The sequence below is a fragment of the Erinaceus europaeus genome, chromosome 1 (assembly GCF_950295315.1).
Source record: "Erinaceus europaeus chromosome 1, mEriEur2.1, whole genome shotgun sequence".
Lineage (NCBI taxonomy): Eukaryota > Metazoa > Chordata > Mammalia > Eulipotyphla > Erinaceidae > Erinaceus > Erinaceus europaeus.
Window position 1 is genome coordinate 72,076,619 of NC_080162.1, and position 24,207 is coordinate 72,100,825.

Below are 24,207 nucleotides of genomic sequence, written 5' to 3' on the forward strand. Positions count from 1 at the left end.
AAGTGGTCTACAGTGGTCACATCACTAAATTCTAGCCAGCAGGATATTTACAGAGGTGCCATGTGTCGTTTTATACTCCAGCTGTCAGTGTGTCCCTTAGTGGGAAAGAGGTGTCACACAGGGCACCAGGGGCCAACCTGCATCTGATAGAGCCTCAGAGGTGGGTCTGTCCTCCTGATCTCTCTCCCTGCTTGCAGGCTGAAGTCTCAGGACAGGGGTGGACAGTGACTCTTTTGCAAATGCGGGCTGAGAACAGGGCAGGGGTTCAGCTGTGTGTGAGGTTGAGGCTTCTGTCCAGATTGACTGTCCCTCATTGAACTAGTCAACACAAGTGACCAGAATGCTTTGGAGTTCACTTGGGTGTATCTGCCAGGGGTAAAGACTGGGGCAAGGAAGGTTCTGAATGACAGACAGTGCGATGGAGACAGCAGCAGCATGTTCTCTCCTGGATGGGAGAGAAGTGTGGCCCTGGTAGGGAAGAGGCCACCATCGGCTCCTGCTGTGTGCAGGGGTCCCACAGACAGCCTGGAAGGCTCTGTTCACTATGACCAGGCAGCCTAGTCTGTTTTGTTCATCAGATTCGAAAGTTTCCCTAACTCCCAGTGATGTCCTTGTTTTGTATCTGAAGCCGCACAAGAACAAACCCATCCCCTTTGGACCTGTAGCCTGGAGAACAAACCTCCCCATGCCACCTCCCCACAGCTTGTAAGAACCTGCACCTCCTCAGGCCTGGTGGAAACGGCAGTATCAGAGCTGCTAGTGCTCCTTTGAACATTTATTTTGTGAACTAGAAGGTCAGTGTCATGGTAGATGTTGAACTGTCCCCTCCCTCCATGGTGGCTTGAAGGAACAGCAGGCTGTGGACCAGTCCAGACTGTTTCTGCCCTGCATGCACTCAGAGGGGTGCTGGGCTGGGTGTCACTCCATCCTGCAGCAGCCCAGGTGAAGGTGAAGTGTGCAGGTGTGACCAGGTTGGGTGGGGCGGGGGGGGCTGCTGGAGGCTGGAAGTCTGTGTCCAGACATTGGGGGGGGGGGCAGAGTGGGTTCCCCAGGCAGGACAGCATGGGTGAGGGGCTCACACTCCCAGGCAAGCCTGCTCTGTGAAGCCAAGTTCCTGTTGGGGCCTCCTGGGCCGTTCACTCAGCCACATCGATGCTCAGCATGGCCTTGATGGCGGGGAACTTGTTGCAGGAGAAGTCAGCTAGCAGCTGTTTGGTGCCGCTCCTGGTGGGCAGGATCTCGAAGCGCACACGGGACCGCTCCTTGGGGAGCAGAGACGGCACCCTGGGGGGAGGGAGGGCACAGGTGAGGATGGACAGTGGAGGTCACAGACCTCGCTCTGGGTGGGGGGCTGAACGTGGTCACTATCAATTCCCTCTACTGGCAGCCTTGGGGACCTTCAGCTGTGGGAAATGGGGCTGGGGGGTGGGGAATGTCCCCAGATCTCCAAATGTGTTGTACTCTGAGAATCAGCTCTAAGCTCTGGGGACCTGGACTTCCTGAGGTTCAGCTCTGGTGACACTCCAGTCCCCCCACTCCCAACCAAATGTAGTGGGTTGTTCTCATGAGTGAGTGCTCACTCTTGAGGCTAGAGGAGCTGTCTGTCCTGCCAGGGGCCCCTGGCCTGGACTCACTGGATCTTGAGGTTGCCGCGCAGCAGGCCGCTGCCTTCCACCATGAGGATGCAGTCTTTCACCGGCTCGTCCAGAGGGTTGGAGAAGAGCATCCGCACAGTCAAGGGCTTCTTCACTCGGGCCTCGTCCAGCACCTGCAGGAGGGAGAGATGGCGTCAGGCTGCTCTTCAGGAGCACTGCAGGCTGGAGGGTGGCTGCTGACAGGGGTGTGTGTGTAATCTCCATGGGTACAGGGGGGCCTTGGAAGTTGCATCCCCCCCTGTTGCAGTGGAGGACACCAGGCTCAGAAGGGACTGAAAGCTCTAAGGCCCCTGCCTGGTTCATGAGTCCCTTCTGATTTTTTTTTAGCTTTTTACAAATTTATTTATTTGTTTGATTGCTACCAGGGTTACTGTGGGAGCTGGGTTCTGACACTATGAATCCACTGCTCCTGGTGGCCACTGTCCCACCCCCCCTTCTCCTATTTTGTTATATAGGACAGAGAGAAATTGAGAGGGGGAGGTCCAGGTAGAGAGGGAGAGAGAAAGGTAGACACCTGCAGACCTGCTCATGAAGCATCCCCCCTACAGGTGGGACATGAGCAGGGGCATGAGTCCTTTCTGTAGGCTCCCCAGGAAGGGCTTCCCAGGGCATCCTGGCTCCCTGGGGCTGCTCAGAGGGCTGGGAAATGGGGCATTCTGAACATGCCATGCGGGGCCTCGCTCATGTGTATTGTGCATTCCAGGCTGCTTTCCCATTCAGATAGAGATAAGAGAGAGTGAGAGAACAGAGCACTGGAACATCTGCTGGTGTTGTAACATGGCCCATGTGGTTCTGGGGCTGGAATCTGGGCTACAAGCATGGCAAAGCATGCACTCTACCTGGTGAGCTGCCTCTCCAGCCTCATTCGGAAATTTATAACACTACCCTCTTTGAACCATCCACTCACTGGACCTATTTCTTCCTTAAAACTTGGAAGCCTATTTCCTGGGAGGCCCAAGCTTGCTAAGAGCCCCATTATCTACAGGACGCAGCACTGGTTGTTGCCCCAACTGAGATCACTTCCCTCTGGTGACACCCTTCTGTCATTGTCCTTCTAGGTTTCCAAAGCATGTTCCATGTATGGTCTGGGCAGGGCTCTGACCCCTCATTGTTTTTGGACAGAGGCTGCAGAACTTAAGTTCTCAACAGAAAAGTACCCTGGACCATTTCTTCCTCCCAGAGACAAAAGCTGCATGGCTTCCAGGAAACAGTGTTATTAGCAGACAGGTCCGCTTGCTGCCTCTGCTTCCTCATCTAGTGAAAATGCCCAGCCACCCTTCCTGCCTCTTCCCTGGGCTGGGAGGGAGCAGGTGAGATCCTGAAGGGAAATGTTTTGGAAATTGGGACTGAAATTATATGACTGGTAGATTTTTTTGCTTCTCCTTTTGAGGAGTGCTTTTTGCTCATCTTATTGTTCTTTTTTCTTGCCACTGATTCTCTCTACAAGCTTTTCATAGTAATCGAGCTACAGCTCAGACAGACAGAATAACCAGGCCTCCCTGGGCCCAGAGACTTTACTTTTCTCACTGGGCCCTACACTGCCTACCAACCATTCATACAGAACTGAAAGCTTTGAGAGGCCATGGCTTATACTGCAAGTTTTCCTGTGGACCCCATTTAAGGATATGACATCTTTCGAAGGCTAAAGCATAGTTTTATGCCATTGGGATACCACAAGGAAATAGTGTCCTACTTTTGACATTGAGATTCAATTTTAGACTCCCATGTGCTTATTTTTTTCTTTCTTTCTTATTGCATACCATCCTGTCTCATTGACCCAAATTAGTACGGGCACCCAAGGGCAAGGCTAAGGGGCACCAGAAATCTGTGTCTGATTGTCTGCGGTTCATTAACCACATTTATCCATATGAAGGACATAACCCTTTGAAAGTAACATTCCAATGTGAGGGTCTGAGTCTATAGTCTAAGTTTCCTGATGCTTACTGCAATAAGTGATACCTGGGATTTTACCCAAATTAGTATCTTTCAGACAGTTCACCCTCATGAGTTTTAAACAACCATGCTCTGCTTTGAGTAAGCTATGCATTGATTCATTCCATTAAGACAAGAAGGTCTCAATTCTCTGAAGACTGAAGTAACGGAGAGAATTTTTTTAAAGAGGAAATCCATACAAAGATGCCCAACAGGCAGAAGATTAAAAGATCAAACAGGAAGTTCTTGATGGCACATTTCCAGCCTGCATAGATTCTCATTTCCTCTCTAAAGACATTATAATCTCTTCAAAGACAAAACTGACTTGATATGAAAATCCAAAAGATGTAAGTACAAAAGCGTAGAATAAAAGATAAACGACAAGATCTAAGGACACAAGATAGTCTAGTGGGAGAAGACGAGCTCTGTTTAAACATGGATCATTTTGATGCAGAATGTTTTCAGAACACAGGTGCCTATCTTGCAGCCTGGCTTCCCAGCCCTTGGAGTAGGAGTCAGCACTTAGCTGTCTGTCATGGCTGAAGGACTAGGAAATTTCCCCAAGAAGCAGGAAAGGTGTGGCATGCAGGTGACAAGCATGGGCTGGCAATAAAAACTCTTATGGAAGAATGCAAGTCCAGAGCCAAGCTGCTCTTTTCCAGTCCTGTTACTATCTTACAAACACTGATTACCATCTAAGATATTATTCCAGGAAAGATGGCCCGGAACAGGGGAGCAGCTTCCTGGTGGACTATACAGTCTGGAAGGATACCACACCCAACAACAGTACTGATAAAGGCATGCTCCCCTCTCCCACCCCTTTCCAGGAGTGGGGGTTGGGAGTCATCGCTCCTGGCTGACTTTTTCAGACAGAAAGACAGAGACATGGAGAAAGACGGAGACAGAGAGATGAAGTGAAATATACCATAGTACCAAAGCTTCTTTCAGTGCAATGGAGGCCAGGCTCAAACTTGGGTTTTCTGCATGATAAAGCAAGTGAGCTCTCTTACTGGCCCTAAAGGTATGATTTTCATTAGGACAAACTCCATGAAACCTGAGGACAGAATGCTTTGAGAGTGTATAACTGGGGACCAGACTTGGAGGGAGGATATTAAGAATGGCTTGGTGTGTGTGTGTGGGGGGGGGGGGGCAGAGACAAGAAATGACACCTGCAAGGGAAGTATTTTATTCTTCTATGACTGAGTTGGAGCAACTGACTCTCAGAGAGCAAAGGACTTTCACATGGCATTGGTGATAAGTGGTGGGACCTGGATACAAGGGGACAGACGGACCCAGGGTCTGAGCTACTGTCCTCTCCTTTCCCCAAAATGACTGTCCAATCATTGTCTCCCTGACCCTGGAGGCAGGAGATCCCTAAACTGCATTCTGAAGCACAGCTGAAAGAGGTTAGGGCACAGAAAGGACTCACTCACAGGAGTGCTGGGCCTCTTGCACTCTGCCTGAGGTTAGGACACTTGGGGAGAAGGATCAGGGTGGCCACAATTACCTGGCTCCTCTTGAAACCTGGCAGCCTCATGATTGGATCAAAAGGACAATCACTGTCTAAACAGCGGAGAGAAATGGGGGATACAGAAGATGTGGGAGGAGCTCCACCAGGGAGGCTGTTGGTGCACCCCATGGGAAGACTCCATGTCCTCTGCTGTCTGTCTGCTTGTCTCCCCCTCCTGCTTCAGATCTGTGCTGCCTGGCTCTGTCTGCCCTGCTGTGCAGCCCAAGTATTGGAGTCCTGAAGCCAGAGAACTAGGCTCAGAGTCCACACAGGCACTCCTAGCTGGTGCAAAGGAAGGCATCTCCCTCACTCCCTCGAGTTCCACAGTTGAAATCAAACCTTGAGGGCAGACATGGAGGCATCCACATCCTGTGAGATGCCATTGCTGCTGCAGCCTCTGGGTTGGGAATCCCAGGGTCTGAGGCCTTGCCCTGGCTCTGGCTCTGGCAGTGGCTGGTGGCTCCCCACTCTCTGGGTCTCAGTTTCTTGTGTGTGGAGCACCAGGGTGGGAAGCATGAGATCACGCTCCTAACAAGCTGTGGTTCTGTAACTCTGGGGTCAACTAGTGACCTGAGGCATGTGAACTTGCTTACTTCCAATTGGCTTCACAAATGTGTCTGTGTCTGGGTCTGGTTGATGTATGGGGAAGGGCACTCAGCTCTCTGGGTCCGCTGGAGTCTCTAAGTCTAGAGCTGGGCACAGCCTAGTACATAGCAGATGCTCACAGAATAAGCTCCCCCACCAGGTGCTCCTCAGCAGGCCTCCTCCAAGGAGCTGCTGGGAAGCGGAGCCAGGACACCAGGTCTGAATGGGGATGCTTGTCCAGCTTTAGGCAGAGAGAGAGAGAGCCCAGCAGAGTGGAGCTCCCTAGCCCGCTCTGTGGGAAAGGCACTTCTCTGAGGTCTGGGTGGGTTCCTACCCCCTTACCTCCAGGGTCAGGGTGGGGTTGTCCAGGATGACATCCCTGGCCACCACCACCTCAGCCTCATCGGTGACCTGGCACACAGCAGTGGTGCGGATCATGTTGTCCGCCTTCAGGTACTTCTGGTACTGAGCGTAGGAGATCTTCATGGGGTGCTGGATTTCTGGAAGAGGCCGGTAGCACAGAGTGAGCTGGGGTGGGAGGGGGGTATAACTGCTGCAACCTTCAGTGCGATTGCAAGCTATGTCAGGGTGAACTGGCCAGTCACATCTGTAGCCCAGGGCTCCACTGAGTCCTCTTGGAACCAGACTCTGGGAAGCAGCCCCCTACTCTCTGCAGGCTCTAGCTAGGGGGTCCAGTGTGGGGTAGCCTCCTTTCTGGGAGAGCAGGCAGATAACCTTGATGGTGGACTTATAGGAGCTGAAACTCCCTCCTCATACTGGAAGATAGCTAAGGGTAGGAGCTGGGGAACTAACTGACTGCCTAATGGTGATGACACAGTAATAACTAAGAAGGGAAGCTGGGAGGGGCCAAAGTGTGCTGAGGAGCCTCCTGGGTCATCTGAGAGCCTGAGCTTCTGTTGTGACTCTGTCCTGATCCCCTGTCTGTCTGCCTCACTCCTGCTTGCCTGTCATCCACAGTCAGAGTCCGCCCAGGTGTTGGAAGCGCTCCCCACCCCCAGTCCCATTCCACTTCACTTCCCAAACCTCCCTTGGCTCCTTGCTGAGCACAGTGCTATTCCTTCCATTGGGTCCCACATCATGGAGTCCCTGGACTTGTCCTGGAAGAGCCTCTTGTGCCTCTTGTTGCTCCTCAGACAGACACACTGTCACCCCCAGCTTGAGTTGCTGGAAAGCTCTTTTTGATGTGGAAACAACTTCTCTGCTTTTCCTGGCTCTTCCCCAAACCTCAATTCCCTTCCCAACACCAAGTAGGAGGGGGTCTCTTAAGTTTAGGAAGCTCCCTCAGAGATCTCCATCCCCAAACCCCCCTGACACCCCCACCACACCCAAAACTCCTACTCCTGTATTACCAGAGAATATCGCCTTTGCTCTCAACACTTCAGGGACCTGCCTGGCTGGTCCCTGTGTGGGGTGACAGGCCACGCAGAGCAGCTCTCTCAGGGAATAACACTCAGGCTCAGGAAGAGTGGATGTCACACAGTCCTCCACAGGCCAGAGAACACTTCAGAAATCTGGGTCCACTTCATCTGCCTCCCTGTCTTTCTAGCCCACTCTGCTGTCTCTTCCAGAATTTTTTTTTCTGAATCATTTCCTTCATGTGGACTAATTTTGGTCTATGTAATTAGCTTTTCCCTTGATCATTAGAGGTAAGTAGTAGCCAGGCTGTTACTTCTAAACTGGGGGAGATTTCTGCTACTTCTGCCAGATGGCTAGGAGAGGCGTTACCCTATAACATGAGGAATGTCTCAATTCTCTACAGACAGAGGTCTCTCAGGATAGGCTGTATAATTAATCAGTTTCCACTATTTCCTTAAGTGAAGCAAATATCCACCCCACCCTTGTTAATCTGCTTTGTAACTCCAGTCTTTGCAGAACTGCTTGTAGGATTTTGCCAATGTGGCACACCTGCATTCTAATCCTGTAGTACCACCTTCTCTCTGTCCTCTCTCACTCCCTCGATCCCTTGCTGTGCTTCCCAGGAACAAGGCATCACAGCTCCACCCAAAAGCCTGAACTTCCAGGAAAACCCATCACTGCTGTGAGGAATCAAGAAACCCTGCCTCCCTCCTGGGAGCTGGAGGGGTATATGGAACAGGGGTACAAAACCCTATTGTTGCTATATTGCAACCCTTCTAGGGTCAGACCTGAAGAGTGATTCATTTTAGGGTGGGGGAGTGACATCTGGGAGGCGTGGGAGTGATGCAACCTAGAAAATGGGTGGCAAAGGGTTTAGCATCAAGAAACCAAGATCATCAGGACCAAGATCAGGACCACGCATCAGGACCAAGATCCCATCTTCACCGTCTACCATGACCTCTGAAGCAAGTTGTAATTTCTTCAAGGCTCAGATGCCAAGATCCATATTTTAAAAGTAGTAAGGAGGAATCACTGTGAGCCTGTGTTTAGTGGTGAGTGCTAAGGGACCCCTTGATATGTACTAACTGTCAAGGGTTCCTTCCTTTCTGCCCCAGGGCATACAAGGAGTTTGCTTGGCACCACCTTGAGGTGTACCCACATGAAAGCAAGCTCCCAACTCTAAAAGATAATCCCTGACTTAACCATAGAAGCTATTTGCTGCACCCTCTTTGCTCAGTTGAGGGAATGCCAATGGGAACTGTCTGACCCCAAGAGAAGAGGACCAGTTACTGTGGGGACATGGTGGCTCATCCAACCAGGGATGAGTTACCTTCTTTGGGATCCAAGGATATGCTGACAGAGTCCTTCCACACTTCGTGGACAAGTGTCCCATTGTAGACAATGGTCCAGGCTGTCATGTTCACTGTCACCATCTTCACATCATCTGTCAGGTTTTTGAGGACCAAGGCCAGGTTGACTTCCTTGCCCACAGCCAGGACACCGGTGACCTTAAACACTCCTGAGATGCTAGGCTCCAAGTCCACTGATTCCACATCTCCTGCAGATGTTGCCCCGAATGACCCTCTGGGTTTCAGTTTGCTCAGAGCCTTTTCAAACACTTCTCTTTCTTGGCTGGAGCCTGTGTGGGAAGGGAAGAGAGAAACAGTTCAGGGATGTGGTGGCACTGGGGACAAAGACCAGGGGCTTGCCTGGATAAGGCTGCCATGTGGGACTGAAATAGATTCTACTCTAAGCACTCGCCCCACCCTTTCCAGCTCATCCTCCATGATGTGAGGCTCCCAGAACCACACTTGGGGTGCATCTGCAGTCCTCTCCAACCGCCAGGGCTGCAGGGACAGCTTGAGTCCCACCTCCAGACTGTTCTCTGCAGCTGGGTATTTTGCTAAGGCTAATGAGGGCAGGCTTCTTTTTCCTTCCTTTATCCTTTTTGGACAGAGTTTCTTGTGAGTCTTGAAGAACAAGCAGATGATTCAAAAACAAATAACAAAAACAAAACCAAAAAGGTTAGAATGAGTTCATAAGCAAATTGACATCATGACCTAGGATGAGTTTCATGGAACATTGTTACCACATTAGCATGTTATTCTCTGTCATCTCTACAGACACTTGGAAGGTCCAAGAGCGATGCTTTTGCCTCTCAGTTAACAAGAAATTCTCATAGCTGAAGTGGTTCAAAGTCAGGGCTAGTTTAAAGTGTGGTGACGTTTCAGCCTTCCAAAACACAAAGGCTGAATGAGAGGACAGGTCATGTGGTGCTGACTCAGCTGTGGGTGCTGCTGACTGTGAGGGCACAAACAATGCTGGGAGAACCCAGCATGGACTACAACAGCACAGTGCCTGGGCACTCAGAACTGAGCAACCAGCACCCAGTGCCTGGGCCAGCACTGACCACACCGTCCACATAAGGTTCTCTGCCTCAGCCTGAGCAGAAAGCTGCCTTCCAGGAACATAGACAGTAGGACATAGAAAAGACTGACCAGCTTATGTGCTCAGAACATATTGATGGCTTTCACCTTCCCAACCAACCCGGGAACTTCCTTAGGCACTAGAGGATTTGTTATAAGCATGTCATGAGATAGCCCTAAGTTACATGTAACAAATGGAAGAGCCCTCCTAGGCCAACTCCTTTAAGCCCATAATGTTAAGAGTCCTTAGGCCCCCAGTGGAGGAGGGAGGTCCAATCAGCTGGTCTAATCTGGAGACCAGAGGCCCAGAAGGCACCAAGCCTGGGTGTCTAAACTCATAGCACCCAAGCACCCCCTTCACCCACCTCCCCCAGAAAGCAGGCAGACTGCCAGATTACCCAAGCTGATAGCTCCTGGAGGGCTGGGTTCCCGCTGGGGCCTTTCCATGTTCTAGCAGAGTTCTAAGTCCACACCCAGGGCTGGTGTCTATGCAGGGAGGTGAGCCTTTGTGATCAGGACCTTCAAGCTGGTGTATTTGCACAATGAGGTTCAAAGCCAGAATACCTATATAGGTCACCTGCTGGGTTTATTCAAGACTAAGCTTCCTGCTACTGTTTTCTTTTTGGTGTTGCTATTGCGCAAATGCTTAGCAACCCGTTTTATGAGCTTGTCTTCCCTGGGGCGTTCGAAGACAAGCTGGCATCATTAGGGAAGAACTAGGCAACAGCAGACAATGTGATGGCCCTGCTGTCATGCTGGGTCTGCAGCCTGCACATGTGTCCTGCAGGGACTCCCAGTGTGGCCACAGCCCAGCCCCTCTCCATGGCTTAGGAGGTTAGATGGTAAAGACAGAACCCGCAACAGGCAAAATCAGGGTGGCACAGCAAGACCCTCCCAAGGCCACATACCACATAAACAGTGTGCTTCAGAACAGCCACTAGGGAGGTCATTGTTCCAACGAGACAAATCTCCCAGCTGGTAAAAGTCACCACTACTATCTATCAAGTCCCCTTTGTGAACCAGGCTCTGCACTTGGCACTTTGTGTACATTAACACAGTGAAACCCTGCTGAAGACAGGCTTCGCTATTCTCATGGCACAGGTGAGGAATGTGGGAGCAGAGAGCCTGCAAATCCTGCCTGAGGTTGCACCGTTGCAAGAGGTGGGCCCAGAGCACCTTTCTCCCAGGTTCATCCTTCCCTGGTGCCCTAAGCCTGCTTCTATAGCACAGCATTATTGAGAATTCTTGTCCCCTATCTTTCCTCCTGGCCTTGCAGGCTCTCTGAGGGGAGGGGCCCTAACAGCAGCCGCCTCTATTACCTCCCTGGAGCTGGGTATGGGACAGGAGCTAGGGCTCAGCCTCGGCACATGTATGTTGGCTGTTAAGATGGGCCTTCTGACCTCCACTGTGGGAATGGTTGGGAGAGGTAGTGTGGCAGCCACTGAATGGCTTCCCAAGAGGCCTCTGACACATACACAGCCTGGCCTCATGTCCATAGGTCTTTGTCCATCCACTACTTTATTCAGATCGTGCCTCCTGATTGTTTCTCAGAGACTGGGGTGATAGGCTGATGGACAAAATTCTCCTGAGGTTCTGGGGCCTCCTAATGGGGCCTATGTTAGTCTCACTGGTATCTAGTGACAGTGTTGTCACCCAGTTGTGAGACAGTTGGAAATAAGCTGGACTGACAGCTGTTTGTATCCTGCTGGTGGTAGTTCTGTGTTGGATAGTATGCCAGCTACCCCTGGCTTCTGCTTAACCATATGCCTATATAGGGATAGATTTAATCCCATTCAAAGCTTTGGTCTATTTACATAAATCACTTTTACATTTACATAAAGCACCACACTCCCTCCAGGGCATTGGTGGTTTAGTGGCAGAATTCTCACCTTCTCCACCCCCTCTCCTTGTCACACCCTGATCCTCTCCTTGTCACACTCTGATTTTCACCAGTCACTTTTCGCTCCACCCTCTCTATATCACATCCTGTTTCCACCCTACTTGGAGAGTATAAAAACAGCTGCTCTTCTGATTAAAGACACTTGGAAATTGCTTTCCGGCTCCGAGAGTTCCAGAGTGTATCTCCTGCGAAGTTAGTGCGGCAAGTTCCTGATCCCTCTCCCACGCAGCAGCCTAGATCAGCTCCAGTTGAGTTCTCTCCAACCCAGAGAGCACTAGCTCGGGAAGAAGTACCCTCATTCTATCCCGGCAGTTCTGTCCCCACTGCAAACAGTCTGGGGAGTTGGGGGTTAGGTGCCATTCAGGCAAAATTGGCTGAGCATGTGGGGTGCAGGGGAAGAGGAATTTTCCTTTCTCCACTTTCAAAGCTGTCTTTCCACCACCAAGCCCTGGGGTTGCCTGGCACCATCAGTGCCCCTCCTACCTTCTGGGTACTTGTACGTCTCAGTGATATCCATGCGAGAGTAGCTGCCCACTGCTTTGGTACTGATATAAATGCCAATAATTCGAGTGTCCACGGAAGTCTGCCTCTCGCTGCTATCTCTGGCATCATAGATCCGGGTGACACGGTCAGCGTTGACCTCAGAAAAGATGAAGGGCATATCGAAGTCTAGGTTCACATCACCCTCTCGGACGGCATTCACAGAGGCAGGGCCGCACTGGAACACTCCTGGTGGACAGGATGCAGAGGCTGAGAGTGCGCCAGAGCCATCTGCAGTGGCCCACCCCAGGCCACTCCTCTCAGCCAGCCACAGTCACCCACCTCCCTGTCTCTACCCTGCCCTGTCTGCCCCCAGCTCCCCTTTGGCACTTGGCACAGACCCTCTCAGGGTATTATTAACCTCTGCAACAGCACCCCAGCCAGACTCCACCTGTAGTGAAGGCTCACCCAGTCTTGCATTCTGTGGGCACAGACCTCGTGCTGCCATACTGCCCTAGTCTGTTTCCTAGAGAGGAGAGCCTTGCTGTTTTGTGTTCAGGGCTGCCTCTTTTCTGTCCCTGCAAACTGTTCTTTCTAAGCCATCCCCAACCTCCTATACCTAGAAGACTTCCCTGGACACTCAGTCACAGGGTCTCTTCTTCCTTTGAGCTCCCAAGCCCTGGCCATCACCTTCTGCTTCTAGCACTCTAACATGGGTTGGTCCATAGGTAGACAGCCAGACAGCCAGACAGATAGACATACGAATTTGTGGAGAGGTAGGTAGATAGTTGGGTACAATACCAAAGTAAGAGTAGGTGCAGATATAGATTCATTTGCATAGTGCCTGGCTAAAAATCTCAGCAAAATGCAGTTGAATAGAAAGAAAAACTATTCTATTTGTGTTTACAAAATAAAGAAATAAAAAAGGATGTGTATACATGTTCACAAAGCACATTTCTATATTCCTGGAACAGTGGGTCCAACTTTTTTCTATTGTAACTTCTAGAAAGAAACACATTTTATATTATGGCACCTAGATGACATTGAGACAAAAAGAAATCATAGGACAATGCATAATAGTATTTTGTTTGATACTACCTGACAAGTTATTTCTTTTTTTCTCACTCTGCTTTATTTCTTAAAATAGTGGTCACAACCCACTAACTTGATTTTATAGTCACATAGGATTGCAAAATTTGAAAAACAATGGCCTAGAAAAACCTGGAAGGTTACTCTCACCCCTCAAAGTTAATAATTCACATTGATTCTGCAGAGGGGCAGGTACTGGGGAAGGGATAAGCTTTAATTTTCATTGTAACTTCTTTTAGAATTGTTTTTTTATAAATTTTAAGCATGTGGATATATTTCTTTATAATTGATTTATTTTTTCCTGTTTGAAAGAGACCATTTAAAATGGTAACAAAGTGTGCACTAGAAGTTAGAGGAGAGGTTTTGGAGAGCTTGTGAATCAGGGTCTCTAATGGAATCAAGGGGAGAGAGACCAGAGGAGGTAGGAACACAGGGACAGGCACAAGACCCCCTGCTTGCAAGAGTGTTTGGATTGGCAGAGGGACCCACGGGGAGATGGGAGAGGTGCTGTGTTCCATGATGGGGAGAGCCTTGTGTTGAGCTGGGAATCTAGACCACATCCCAAGAGCACTGATAGGATGGGAGTGAGTCTAATTGAGGCAGTGCAGGAAAACTATTAATGTGAGAAGAAAGCTGTTCCCCTGACTCCTGGTACCTGCCAGGGCCTCCACAGTGGGGCAGGCAGTTGTGGGGGTGCTGGGGAGGCACCCAACTAAATAGCAGCAAGAGCCAAAGAAAAAACTGCGAGAGGAAATCTGCTTTGGGAATGTTTGTAATTCCTCTAAGTTGGGGTATCCTAGAGAGGACTCAGGGTCCTTTCCTGTGTCTTTATCCCTGAATGGAAAGAACTGAGAGGCTGAGATCTGGAGCCAAACTCAGCAGGGCCAGCAGGGATTACCTTGACTCCTCTCTTGGGGAGTGGCGTCCAGAACCTGCCATCCACTGTATGCAGGGCCCAGGTCATTCCGCACAAACCAGCTTTCATTCCAGACGTGGAAATTCCTGCAGAGAGAAACACAGGCTTCAGAGCTTGCCCAGGGTGACACAGCTGGTGGTGGCAAAATGCCACATCTCTTATCAAACAGCAAAGTGCCCTGTAGGTATCAACGGGGTCTACTTTGTACCAGGTCCGGTGCTAAACTTTGCCAAGCACCATCATCCTCAATACCTCACAGCATTATGAAATGACTATTTCTTTCTTTTTTTTTTTTTTTTAATAGAAGAAAGCAACACAGAGGTAATGCTGCCCTTCTTTTTTTAAAATTTTTTTAAAATTTACTTTAGTGAGAAAGAGTAGATACAGAGAGAAAGATATACCATGAGAGAGGAAGAGACCAGAGCACTGCTCAGCTCTGGCTTATGGTGGTGCAGGAGATTGAACCTGGGACCTCAGAGCCTCAGGCTTGAAAGGCTTTCGCATAACTATTATGCTATCTCCCCAGCCCGAAATGACTATTTCTTTGTTTTTATCACCACCAGGGTTATCGCTGGGGCTTGGTGTCTACATGATGACTCCACCATTCCTGGTGGCCTTTTATTTTCCTTTCTTTCTTTTTTGAATAGAGATAGAGAGAAATTGAGAGGGGAAGAGAGAGAGAGAGAGAGAGAGAGAGAGAGAGACCCCTGTAACACTGCTTCACTACTCTCAAAGTCTGCCCTGAAGGTGGGGACCAGAGGCTTGAACCCAGGTCCTTGTGCATGGTAACATGTGGGGTCTACTGGGTGCACCGTCACCTAACCACAAAATGTCGATTTCTATGCCTGTCTCCCATAAAAAGGGAAAGCAGTCACAAAGCATGTAGGCTGGAGTCTGGATTGCAAAAGAACTTACTAAAATGTTCTAAAATATTTTTCATTAATGCCATCCTTCCCACTCCAATCTGTTGTTCTCAATGACTGTTCCTCTCCTTTACCAGGTATGGCCACTACCCAAGCCCTTATTCATCCAATCCCTTGGTTCTGTCCTCTGATCCCCTCCTCCACCTCACCCTCACTGCAACTATACTAACAATGATTTTAGTAGCTTGGAGTTCAACTAAGAGGAGGCATAAATCCAACATAAGTCTAGGTTCTACCTAAAAAGAAAAACTTAAGACTCATGAGGTAGAACAGATGACATGTTTTAAATGAGTAAAAACTTCAGAAAATAGAAAGGAGAAGATAGATACAATTGACTAGGAAATCATATTAAGTTTAAGTAACAAACACCAACTGTGGCTTCCATTCCAACAGGGGGGAGTAAATTCATAATAGATGATACCTTCCCCAGATGACAATACACTGAGAAAAAAAAATAACACAAAACAACCAAAACCAAATCAGCTACTTATGGGAGTCAAACTTGAGAAGGACCAGCATGAGGTGAACTGCACTACTCCTGGTGACTTTGCACAGAGGACAGGTCACAAGGTAAAGTGAAGAGTAGAAAACACCGTGCAACAGACAGATCACATATTTCTGGCTCAAGAAGTTAAGAAATAAATCCTGGGAAGGGAGGCTACAGAGTTAGGTGAAATTCTTGGACAAGGAGGAGCAGACAAAGGCACCCCAAATATGTATGTGAAATTTAGCCAAGCCTCTGGGTGACCTTTGAAGCAGACTAGTCAAACTAGCAGTGCAGCTGAAGATGAAAGAGACAGCTGAGTGGAACTGCTACCCACCACGCATGAGGCAGAGTTGGGTAGAGTCGTCAAGTGAAATAATACGGTCCAGGCATATTTAATGTCCAGGATACAGTTCAAATCTACTCAACATTCAAAGAACAAGAATATCTGACATCTTCAAGGGAAAAGACAATTAACAATGTAACCCTAAACTTATCCAGATGTTGGAATTACCAAAGACTTTAAGAGAGTTATTGTAGTTGTGTTCAATGAAATAAAGAGAATATTTTCATGACAAATGAAAAGAGAGGAACTCTTAGTACATAAATAGAAAAATAGCAAGATAGAAATGGGAAAAAAATATGAGATTGAATAATTCAGTAGAGAGGCTTACTAGTAGAATATAGATGCGAAGAGAGTCAGTGAACTAGAATGACTAGAATATAGATCAGAAGAAATGAAACAATCTGAAGAAGACAGAGAAGAAAGGTTGAACAAATCAATGAAATAGGGAAAATAGATGCAACCTAATACCCTAGATAGAGATTTACTCTAATGTTATAAAGCCCTCACAGATCAAAAAGAAAAAGACACAAAGGAAAAGAAAATCACACACCAATAAAGAACAATGAGTAGTCAGTCTGCATACGAAACATAAAAGATCACTGCACATATGAAAATAGTTTCAACTTTACTATCGTTAAAAGAAAATTAAATGACAAAGAGATACCATATTACATCTGTTATACTGGCAGAGTGAAGCTGAGACTGTAGGGTAATTTCCCACACTCAAGTTCATTTCCAGGTATGGAAAAACAAGTGTGAGCACATATCGCTGGTGGGAATTTAAACTGGTATAGCCTTGTGGAGTTTGGTAACGAGTATGAAAAAAATCTTTAAAAAATTATATACCCATTGAGCCAATAGTTCTACTTTTTGGAAATTCTCCTATAAAATTCAGACTATCATGGTCTGGGAGGTGGGTCAGTGGCTAGGGCACTGGACTCTCAAGCATGAGGTCCCGAGTTCAGTCCCCAGCAGCACATGTACCAGAGTGATGTCTGGTTCTTTCTCTCTCTCCTATCTTTCTCATTAATAGATAAATAAAATATTAAAAAAAGAAAGATAGGGAGTCGGGTGGTAGCGCAGGGGTTAAGCGCACGTGGTGCAAAGCACAAGGACCGGCTTAAGGATCCCAGTTCGAGCCCCCGGCTCCCCACCTGCAGGGAAGTCGCTTCACAGGCGGTGAAGCAGGTCTGCAGGTGTCTATCTTTCTTTCCTCCTCTCTGTCTTCTCTCTCCATTTCTCTCTGTCCTGTCCAACAACAATAATAACTACAACAATAAAACAAGTGCAACAAAGGGGAATAAATAAACAATAAAAAAGAAAGATATTGAAAAAAAAATAAGACTATCATGATATCATGAGTGCCCATACATAGACACAGAGGATATTTACTGAGGCTCTGCTTGTAGTAGCAAAAACAATGGAAGAGCATCTATCTCAAAATGTTAGTAGTGTTTTCTTCTGGATACTTAAATTACAAATGACTCTTCTTATCTGTTGTTTTATAGTCAGGAAGAGATTTTTTTTATTTACTCTGCTGTCTGAGTCTTCCTGCGGGGACCAGCAGGTGTGTGTGTGTGTGTGTGTGTGTGTGTGTGAGATGATACAGCTGTCAGAAGGATTTAGAAGTGCCCCTTAGGTCTTTTCAGGTGTAACATGACCCTACTTCTTCCAGGGAATAAAAGGAGACATGAAAAGTAGCTCTAAGACAAGGCAGAATTGGATACCATAAGAGGTGAACTAACAGGAAATTTAAAATACACCAGCCGGTGGCCCTGGAGCTGGTGCAGCAAGAGAAGTAATGGACTCCCTAGCATGAGGTCCTATGTTTGACCCCAGCATCTCATATGTCATAGTGATGATCTGGTTGATTCTTGTTCTCTCTCTAATACATAAATAAACAAATCTTTTAAAATTAAATTAAAGATATAAGTGGGAAGAAAGCACACTTTTATTTTCTACCGTAATGAAGGCTATAGCATTACAATCTTTCTTGAAGGTGACAACAATAGATGTCATAAACCCTTGAAATGTATTTCCTTTAACCCAGGATATAACATTTCTAGAAGTTTTTCTAATGGGTTTAATCATAACTATGTCAAAGATTTATATGCAAGAATGTTTGTACATTACTGTGTTATGTATAGCAGGAAAAAGGGAAATAGATAATATAGGAAATAAGTAACTTATAGAGTGATAGTGGTTCAAATATTCTATAGAATAAGATGTGCTTAAAAATCTTACTTCTAGGGAGTCGGGCTGTAGCGCAGCGGGTTAAGCGCAGGTGGCGCAAAGCACAAGGACCGGCATAAGGATCCCGGTTCAAACCCCGGCTCCCCACCTGTAGGGGAGTCGCTTCACAGGCGGTGAAGCAGGTCTGCAGGTATCTATCTTTCTCTCCTCCTCTCTGTCTTCCCCTCCTCTCTCCATTTCTCTCTGTCCTATCCAACAACAACAATAATAACTACAACAATAAAACAACAAGGGCAACAAAAGGGAATAAATAAATAAAATAAATATTTAAAAAAATCTTACTTCTAGAGGTTGGGTAGTGCCGCAACAGGTTCAGTGCACATAGTATGAAGCACAAGGACCTGCCCAACGATCCTGGTTCAAGCCCCTGGCTCCCCACTTGCAGGGGGCTTGCTTCACAAGTAGTGATGCAGGTCTGCAGGTATCTTTCTTTCCCCCTCTCTATCTTCCTCTCCCCTCTAAATTTCTGTCTGTCCTATCCTGTAAAATGGGGGGGGGGGGGGGGGCGGGGCAGGGAATGGCCAGCAGGAGCAGTGGATTCATAGGAGCTTGAGAGATAACCCTAGAAGCAACAAACAAACAAACAAACAAACAGAAAAACAACCTTATTTCTGAAGATTAGCTCATGACATAGGGAAAGTGCTCATAAAATAAAGCTTAGTCTGGGGGTGTGAATCGGCCTGCCAATGCCCATTACAAGTGCAGAAGCAATTACAGAAGCCAGACCTTCCACATTATGCACCCCATAGAGAATTGGTCCATACTCCCAGAGAGATAAATGTTAGAGGAAGATAACCAAAAGGCTCTGGTATAAAATAAATAAATAGGAAAAAAGTATCTGTATTTTAATACATATTTGTGAGGGGAGAATTTTTAAAAATTATTATTATTTTTTTTCTGTTTTACCAGAACACTGTTCAGTTCTGGCTTATGGTGGTGCAGGAGACTGAGCCTGGGATGTTGGATCCTCAGGCATGAGAGTCTGTTTGCATAACCATCATGCTATCTACATGAGGGGAGAATTTAAGGTGGAGCAGACAATAAATGCGTCCCAGTTCCCTCCCTAGATGGGAAGCCAGCACTTTACTCATTTATTTGGAATGCACATGCATTTCAAATGCCCATAGGGAAATTCTGGTTTAGCTTTGGTTCCCTGTGCTATACAATCTTCCACCTCCCAGCCTCGTACTGTGTTCTAGAAGGTTTGGGGAACATGAGTATTGGGAAAGAACAAGTTGTAGGAATCAGAACTACTTTCTGCATTATTTGTTAAAAGACGTGATTCCCCACCCCTCTACCCAACTCAATTCTGACCTTTATAAACCACAGTCTTAAAGGCAGGAACTGAGTTAGGCTCACATTTAATTGCTGTGGTCTGGGGACTCTGTCTGAATAGTGACCCCAAACTTCCATTCACTCTGCTGATAAACTCCCCTCTGTCCTACCAAATGCAGTTCAGAAACTACTATCTCCGAAAACATTTTTTTCCCCTGCTGTGCTGTGCCATCTCGGAATCTAGCCCATCACTCAGTTGTGTGGCTTCCACTCCACAGTTGCCTATCTTCTTGGGCAGCTCAGTCTCCTCTAATGCAGTTCCTGTGCCAAGCCCCCCCACCCTGTGCCCAATGCACCCCCCACCCCAGGCTGGCACTTGGAGTTGGCACTGGGCTTGGCACTTACAGCAGTCTTGCTACACTGATTTATTCTGCAGCTGGGCTACTCTAGGAGCCTATGCTCCTTACCATGGTTCTGGGCGAGGCACTCTAGGCATGCCTGGCTCAAGGCTGGAGGCCATGCAGAGGTTGCACTAAGGAGCCAGGGAACCAGCTGGTACCCACAACTCTTCTCCAGACTGGTTGAGTCCACTTCCTTAATCACAGAGCTGTGCAATTCCAATGTGCTTTCTCCCTTAGGTTGTCATAGAGTCTACAAGTGGAGTTAGGGCTATGACTCTAGAAACAGGTAGAACTGAATCAGATGAACTAGGTTTCACTAAGCTTGAAATGTCAATGTAGGGAGTCAGGTGATAGTGCAGCGGGTTAAGCGCAGGTGGTGCAAAGCACAAGGACCGGCATAAGGATTCCAGTTCAAGCCCCCAGCTCCCCACCTGCAGGGGAGTCGCTTCACAAGTGGTGAAGCAGGTCTATCTTTCTCTCCCCCTCTCTGTCTTCCCCTCCTCTCTCTGTTTCTCTCTGTCCTATCCAACAATGATGACATCAATAGCAACAATAACTACATCGATAAAATAACAAGAGCAACAAAAGGGAATAAATAAGGGAAGAAAGGAAGGAAGGAAGGAAGGAAGGAAGGAAGGAAGGAAGAAAGAAAGAAAGAAAGAAAGAAAGAAAGAAAGAAAGAAAGAAAGAAAGAAATGTCAACATAAAGGTAACTTTGGTGGGGCCAGATGGTGGCACACCTGGTTGAGTGCACATGTTACAATGTGCAAGGGCCCACGTTTGAGCCCCTGGTCACCACTTGCAGGGGAAAAGCTTTGCAAGTGGTGAAGCAGGGCTGCAGGTGTCTCTCTTTCTCTCTCCCTCTCTATCTCCGCCTACCCTCTCGATTTCTGAATGTCTCTATCCAATAAATAAAGATAATAAAAAAACTAAAAAATATATAACTTTGGCCAAACCTGTATTTGCCACCCCCACCCAGGAGAGAACTGTATAAAAGAAGCATCCTGAACTGAGCTACCCGACTTTCAAAAAATGAAAATTTCACAGCCTCATTCCTAAACCAAATCACCAGTGTGAAAAGAGTAGCTTAGAAGAAATGCACCCCTACCAGATGCCATGAATGAGATTAAAAGAAAGATCTGGAAGAAACTGCTGAGTTCCCTTGATCTAACCCCCTGTTTTATAGATGCTAAATCAAGGTATGGTCAGGAAAAAAGGCAAGGTACTGAAATACAGTCATGCACTTATTCTGAGTGCCTGTTCTTCACTCTTCTTTCTGGGCCTTGTCTTTAGATGAGGAACAGGTCTCTCTCTAAGATCTCTCATCCTAATTAATGCTCTTCCACTTGGGAGAGTCCTGTTGAAGGAAAACTGTGATCTACTCCTGGCTTAGGCAGTTCACAATTTGATTTAGCATAGTCACTTCTCTTTACCAAGTCCCTGAGACAGTATTTACTCTTTCAGGAAAAGCCAATGAACTTGACTGGATTGCTGGACAGCATCCAACATAACCTGAGCCCTAGTACATATACCCTCTAGAAAAGACTGAGGTAAGAGTTGTCAGATTTCTCAAACATTAGTCAGAATTAATAGTAACACTCTACCTAATGCTTTCTAGCTTAAAGAACTGCCTGGGTTCAAATCCCAGCTCCACCATTTTCTAATTAGATGCCCTTGGGTACATTAGTGTGTGCTTTGGTTTCCTCAGCTATAAAGTGGGGATGGCTATAATAATGCCTACCTCATCATTTCTGAAGAGCAGGTGCCAGGCACGGCACACAACCATTGCTCAACAAACTATTAGTTACTGTTATTATTAAGAAGTACTTTCGGGAGTTGGGCGGTAGTGCAGCGGGTTAAGTGCAGGTGGCGCAAAGTGCAAGGACCCGCGTAAGGATCCCGGTTTGAGCCCCCATCCCCACCTGCAGGGTAGCCGCTTCACAGGCGGTGAAGCAGGTCTGCAGGTGTGTGTCTTTCTCTCCCCCTCTCTGTCTCCCCCTCCTCTCTCCATTTCTCTCTGTGCTATCCAACAATGATGACAACAACAATGATAACTTCAATAAAACAAGGGGAACAAATAAATATTTTTTAAAAACTTCAAAAAGAAAAAAAAGAAGTACTTTCAGTTGCTGAACTTCACTTGATCCTTTGCTTTAACTTTAGGCAAATCTGGACAAGATCCTAGATGCTTTCATTTGTAATATGAAGAGTTAGATGGAAGGTTTCTGTCTAAGCCCAAACTTGGTCCTTGTAATAGTAGGTTAGTAATTTCACCCCAGGCAGAAAATGATTCCAGATTGAGGGACAGGCTATCATCCCTCATGAGAGTTAACCCTCATACAAAAAATGGGGTGAACTGAGGTTTCAGAGAAAAAAAAGTTGTAAGATTTAAGAAAAGGATCTAATACTAGGCCAGGCCTTTATCTTCTGGATGGTGAATCTTGCCATAGAGATGAACGGCTTTCACAGTCCCGGAGCAAGATGGCAGCAGGGCTGGAACTGGGACTCAGGACTCTTGTCTGCTGTCTCCACACCCCCCAGAGGTGGCTCCTCACTTACAGTTGGGAGGGAGTGTGGTAGGTCCTACTTCTTTCTGAGGAGGGTTCAGAAAAGGCTGGTGTGAGGGTGAGAGGGTGAGGGGAAATGAAAACCTCAGCAAAAATCAGTTTAGTAACCTGAGTCCCTCAAGTGAGGACTAGAACCATGGAAATACCCCAGAAAGTTGCCATGGGCTCATATCTAGCCCAGGGGGGTTGTATTTGGGATGAATCTTGGAGCTATTGTCAGGGTGGTAGCAATCAAGAGGTCTGAGTCCTATTCCCTAATTCACCTTAGAGCCCCACTTCCTGCTCCCAGGAAGCTGCCTTTGACAACCCCCTCTGTGAGTCCCTGCAGTGCTCACAGTCTGAATCACTCACCTGGCACAGCAACCACCATAACTGCCCCAGCCTCTACTAATGATCTCCCAACCCCACCCCTGCCCCTGCCCCCACCTCCCAACAGCACCAGCCATGCTTCAGTAGAGGGACTGAGTCTTAAGCTTTCCGGTTTCTCTGCAGGTCCTGGCAAGCAGGGCTGTCACAGAAGGTTATGCCTACAGGGACTTTTTTTCTCCAGTTTAATCATCTTGTTGGACCAATCCTCTCCCTTTGCGAAAGAAGCCAAGTCAGCAATACCTTGCCTCAATGATTACCACAGGTTGCAGTGGGGTTTGGGATACAACAACAAAATAAAAACCAGGGAGAAGAAAAGACACTGATTCATGGAAAGTGTGGACACAGCTCTAAGTGGCAGTGTAGTGTCATTAGAAAGTTGTGTAGGAGCAGGTCAAGAAAGACATGTCAGGAGAAACTTTCTCTCTCCGATTAAATTCTAGAGCCCGTGTGAACTTGGGTGAATTACCTAAGCCTCATTCTCTTGCAGAGGGGAGGAAAGCTTCTGTTCCTCAGTTTCCCTGCTATGTGGACTTGTTCCTTGTAACAGTTTTTTTTTTTTTTTTTGGTTCATTTTTATTTTCCTTTGACTTTGCTCCATTAGTCGCACTTAGTGTATTTCAGAAAAAAAATGAATTGACTTATTTTGGAAATAATAAGTAATGATGAATAATTCTCTCTCTCTCTCTCTCTCTCTCTCTCTCAAAGTTGAACATTTGGAAATAACATGACACTTGCTTTCAGGCTACCTAGCCATTGATGTGGATGTGGATGATCATGGGTGTGTGTGGGTGTCCACTGGAATGAATGAAGGGTCTGGGGACTTTTTCACTGGGCAATGTGCCTGCCTTGCCATGTGTGCAATACAGGTTTGGCCATGGGGGTATCTTGGCACTGGGGGCAGTTTTGGTACTGTGGTGTTTCTCTCTTTCCCTCCATGAATGAATGAATGAATGAATGAATGAAAAAATGGCCTGGGAGGGATGCAATAGTGCATTTGCCTGGATTGTTTTAAAAACATTAACTATGGGGGCTGGATGGTGGCACACCTGGCTGAGTGCATGTATTACAATGCTCAAGGACCCAGGTTGGTCCCAACCTGCAGGGGGAAAGCTTTATGAGTGGTGAAGCAGGGCTGCAGGTGTCTCTCTGTCTCTCTCCTGTTATATCACCTCCTTCCCTCTTGATTTCTGGCTGTCTCTATCCAATAAATAAAGATAATAAAATGAACTAAGGTAGAAGAGGATGACAGCTTGGTGGAGGGTGAGGTGTAGAGACGCCTGTCTCGAGAAAATGTAAAACTAAACCTCTCTGTGCCAATAACAATCCTGCAAATCAACATTTCCTCAATAAAGTGATACTTAGGTTGAAAAAAAATCATATACAAGTGAAATTAATGGAAACAATGGGTTATTAATATATGCGTGCCATATCTTATGTGTGCTTATATGTTTTCAGGTGTGTGGAGTGCTTTACATAGACTTTATACACAAACACAGACATCTCTGTGCTCACACAGAAGTGGACAGTACTTTCAGTTGCCACCTGATAATAACTTGGCATATGTTCTAATTTTGTGTGTGTGCACATTTGGAGCTGGGGCCTTGTAACTTTTTCATTCAGATAGAGAGACAGAGAGATGGAGAGAGAGGGAGAGAAGTTAGTAGAGAGGGCTAGACACCACAGCATTGGAGCCATGATACTCCCATGTGATGCCCGGGG

The 24,207-nt window shown here is 47.2% G+C and overlaps 1 protein-coding gene across 1 annotated transcript in view; it reads right to left on the reverse strand.

Annotated features, from left to right (window-relative positions):
- Positions 1-757: 757 nt before the first annotated feature.
- TGM3 (transglutaminase 3) overlaps positions 758-24,207 on the reverse strand; it is a 45,681-nt gene continuing 22,231 nt past the window's right edge. Inside the window, exons 8-13 of the mRNA XM_060187482.1 lie at positions 13,853-13,956; positions 11,869-12,114; positions 8,390-8,698; positions 6,025-6,182; positions 1,635-1,768; positions 758-1,284 (exon numbers count right to left, since the gene is read on the reverse strand). Of these exons, the coding sequence (XP_060043465.1) occupies positions 1,137-1,284; positions 1,635-1,768; positions 6,025-6,182; positions 8,390-8,698; positions 11,869-12,114; positions 13,853-13,956 (1,099 nt within the window). The 3' untranslated portion in view covers positions 758-1,136. The remainder of the gene's footprint in view (positions 1,285-1,634; positions 1,769-6,024; positions 6,183-8,389; positions 8,699-11,868; positions 12,115-13,852; positions 13,957-24,207) is intronic.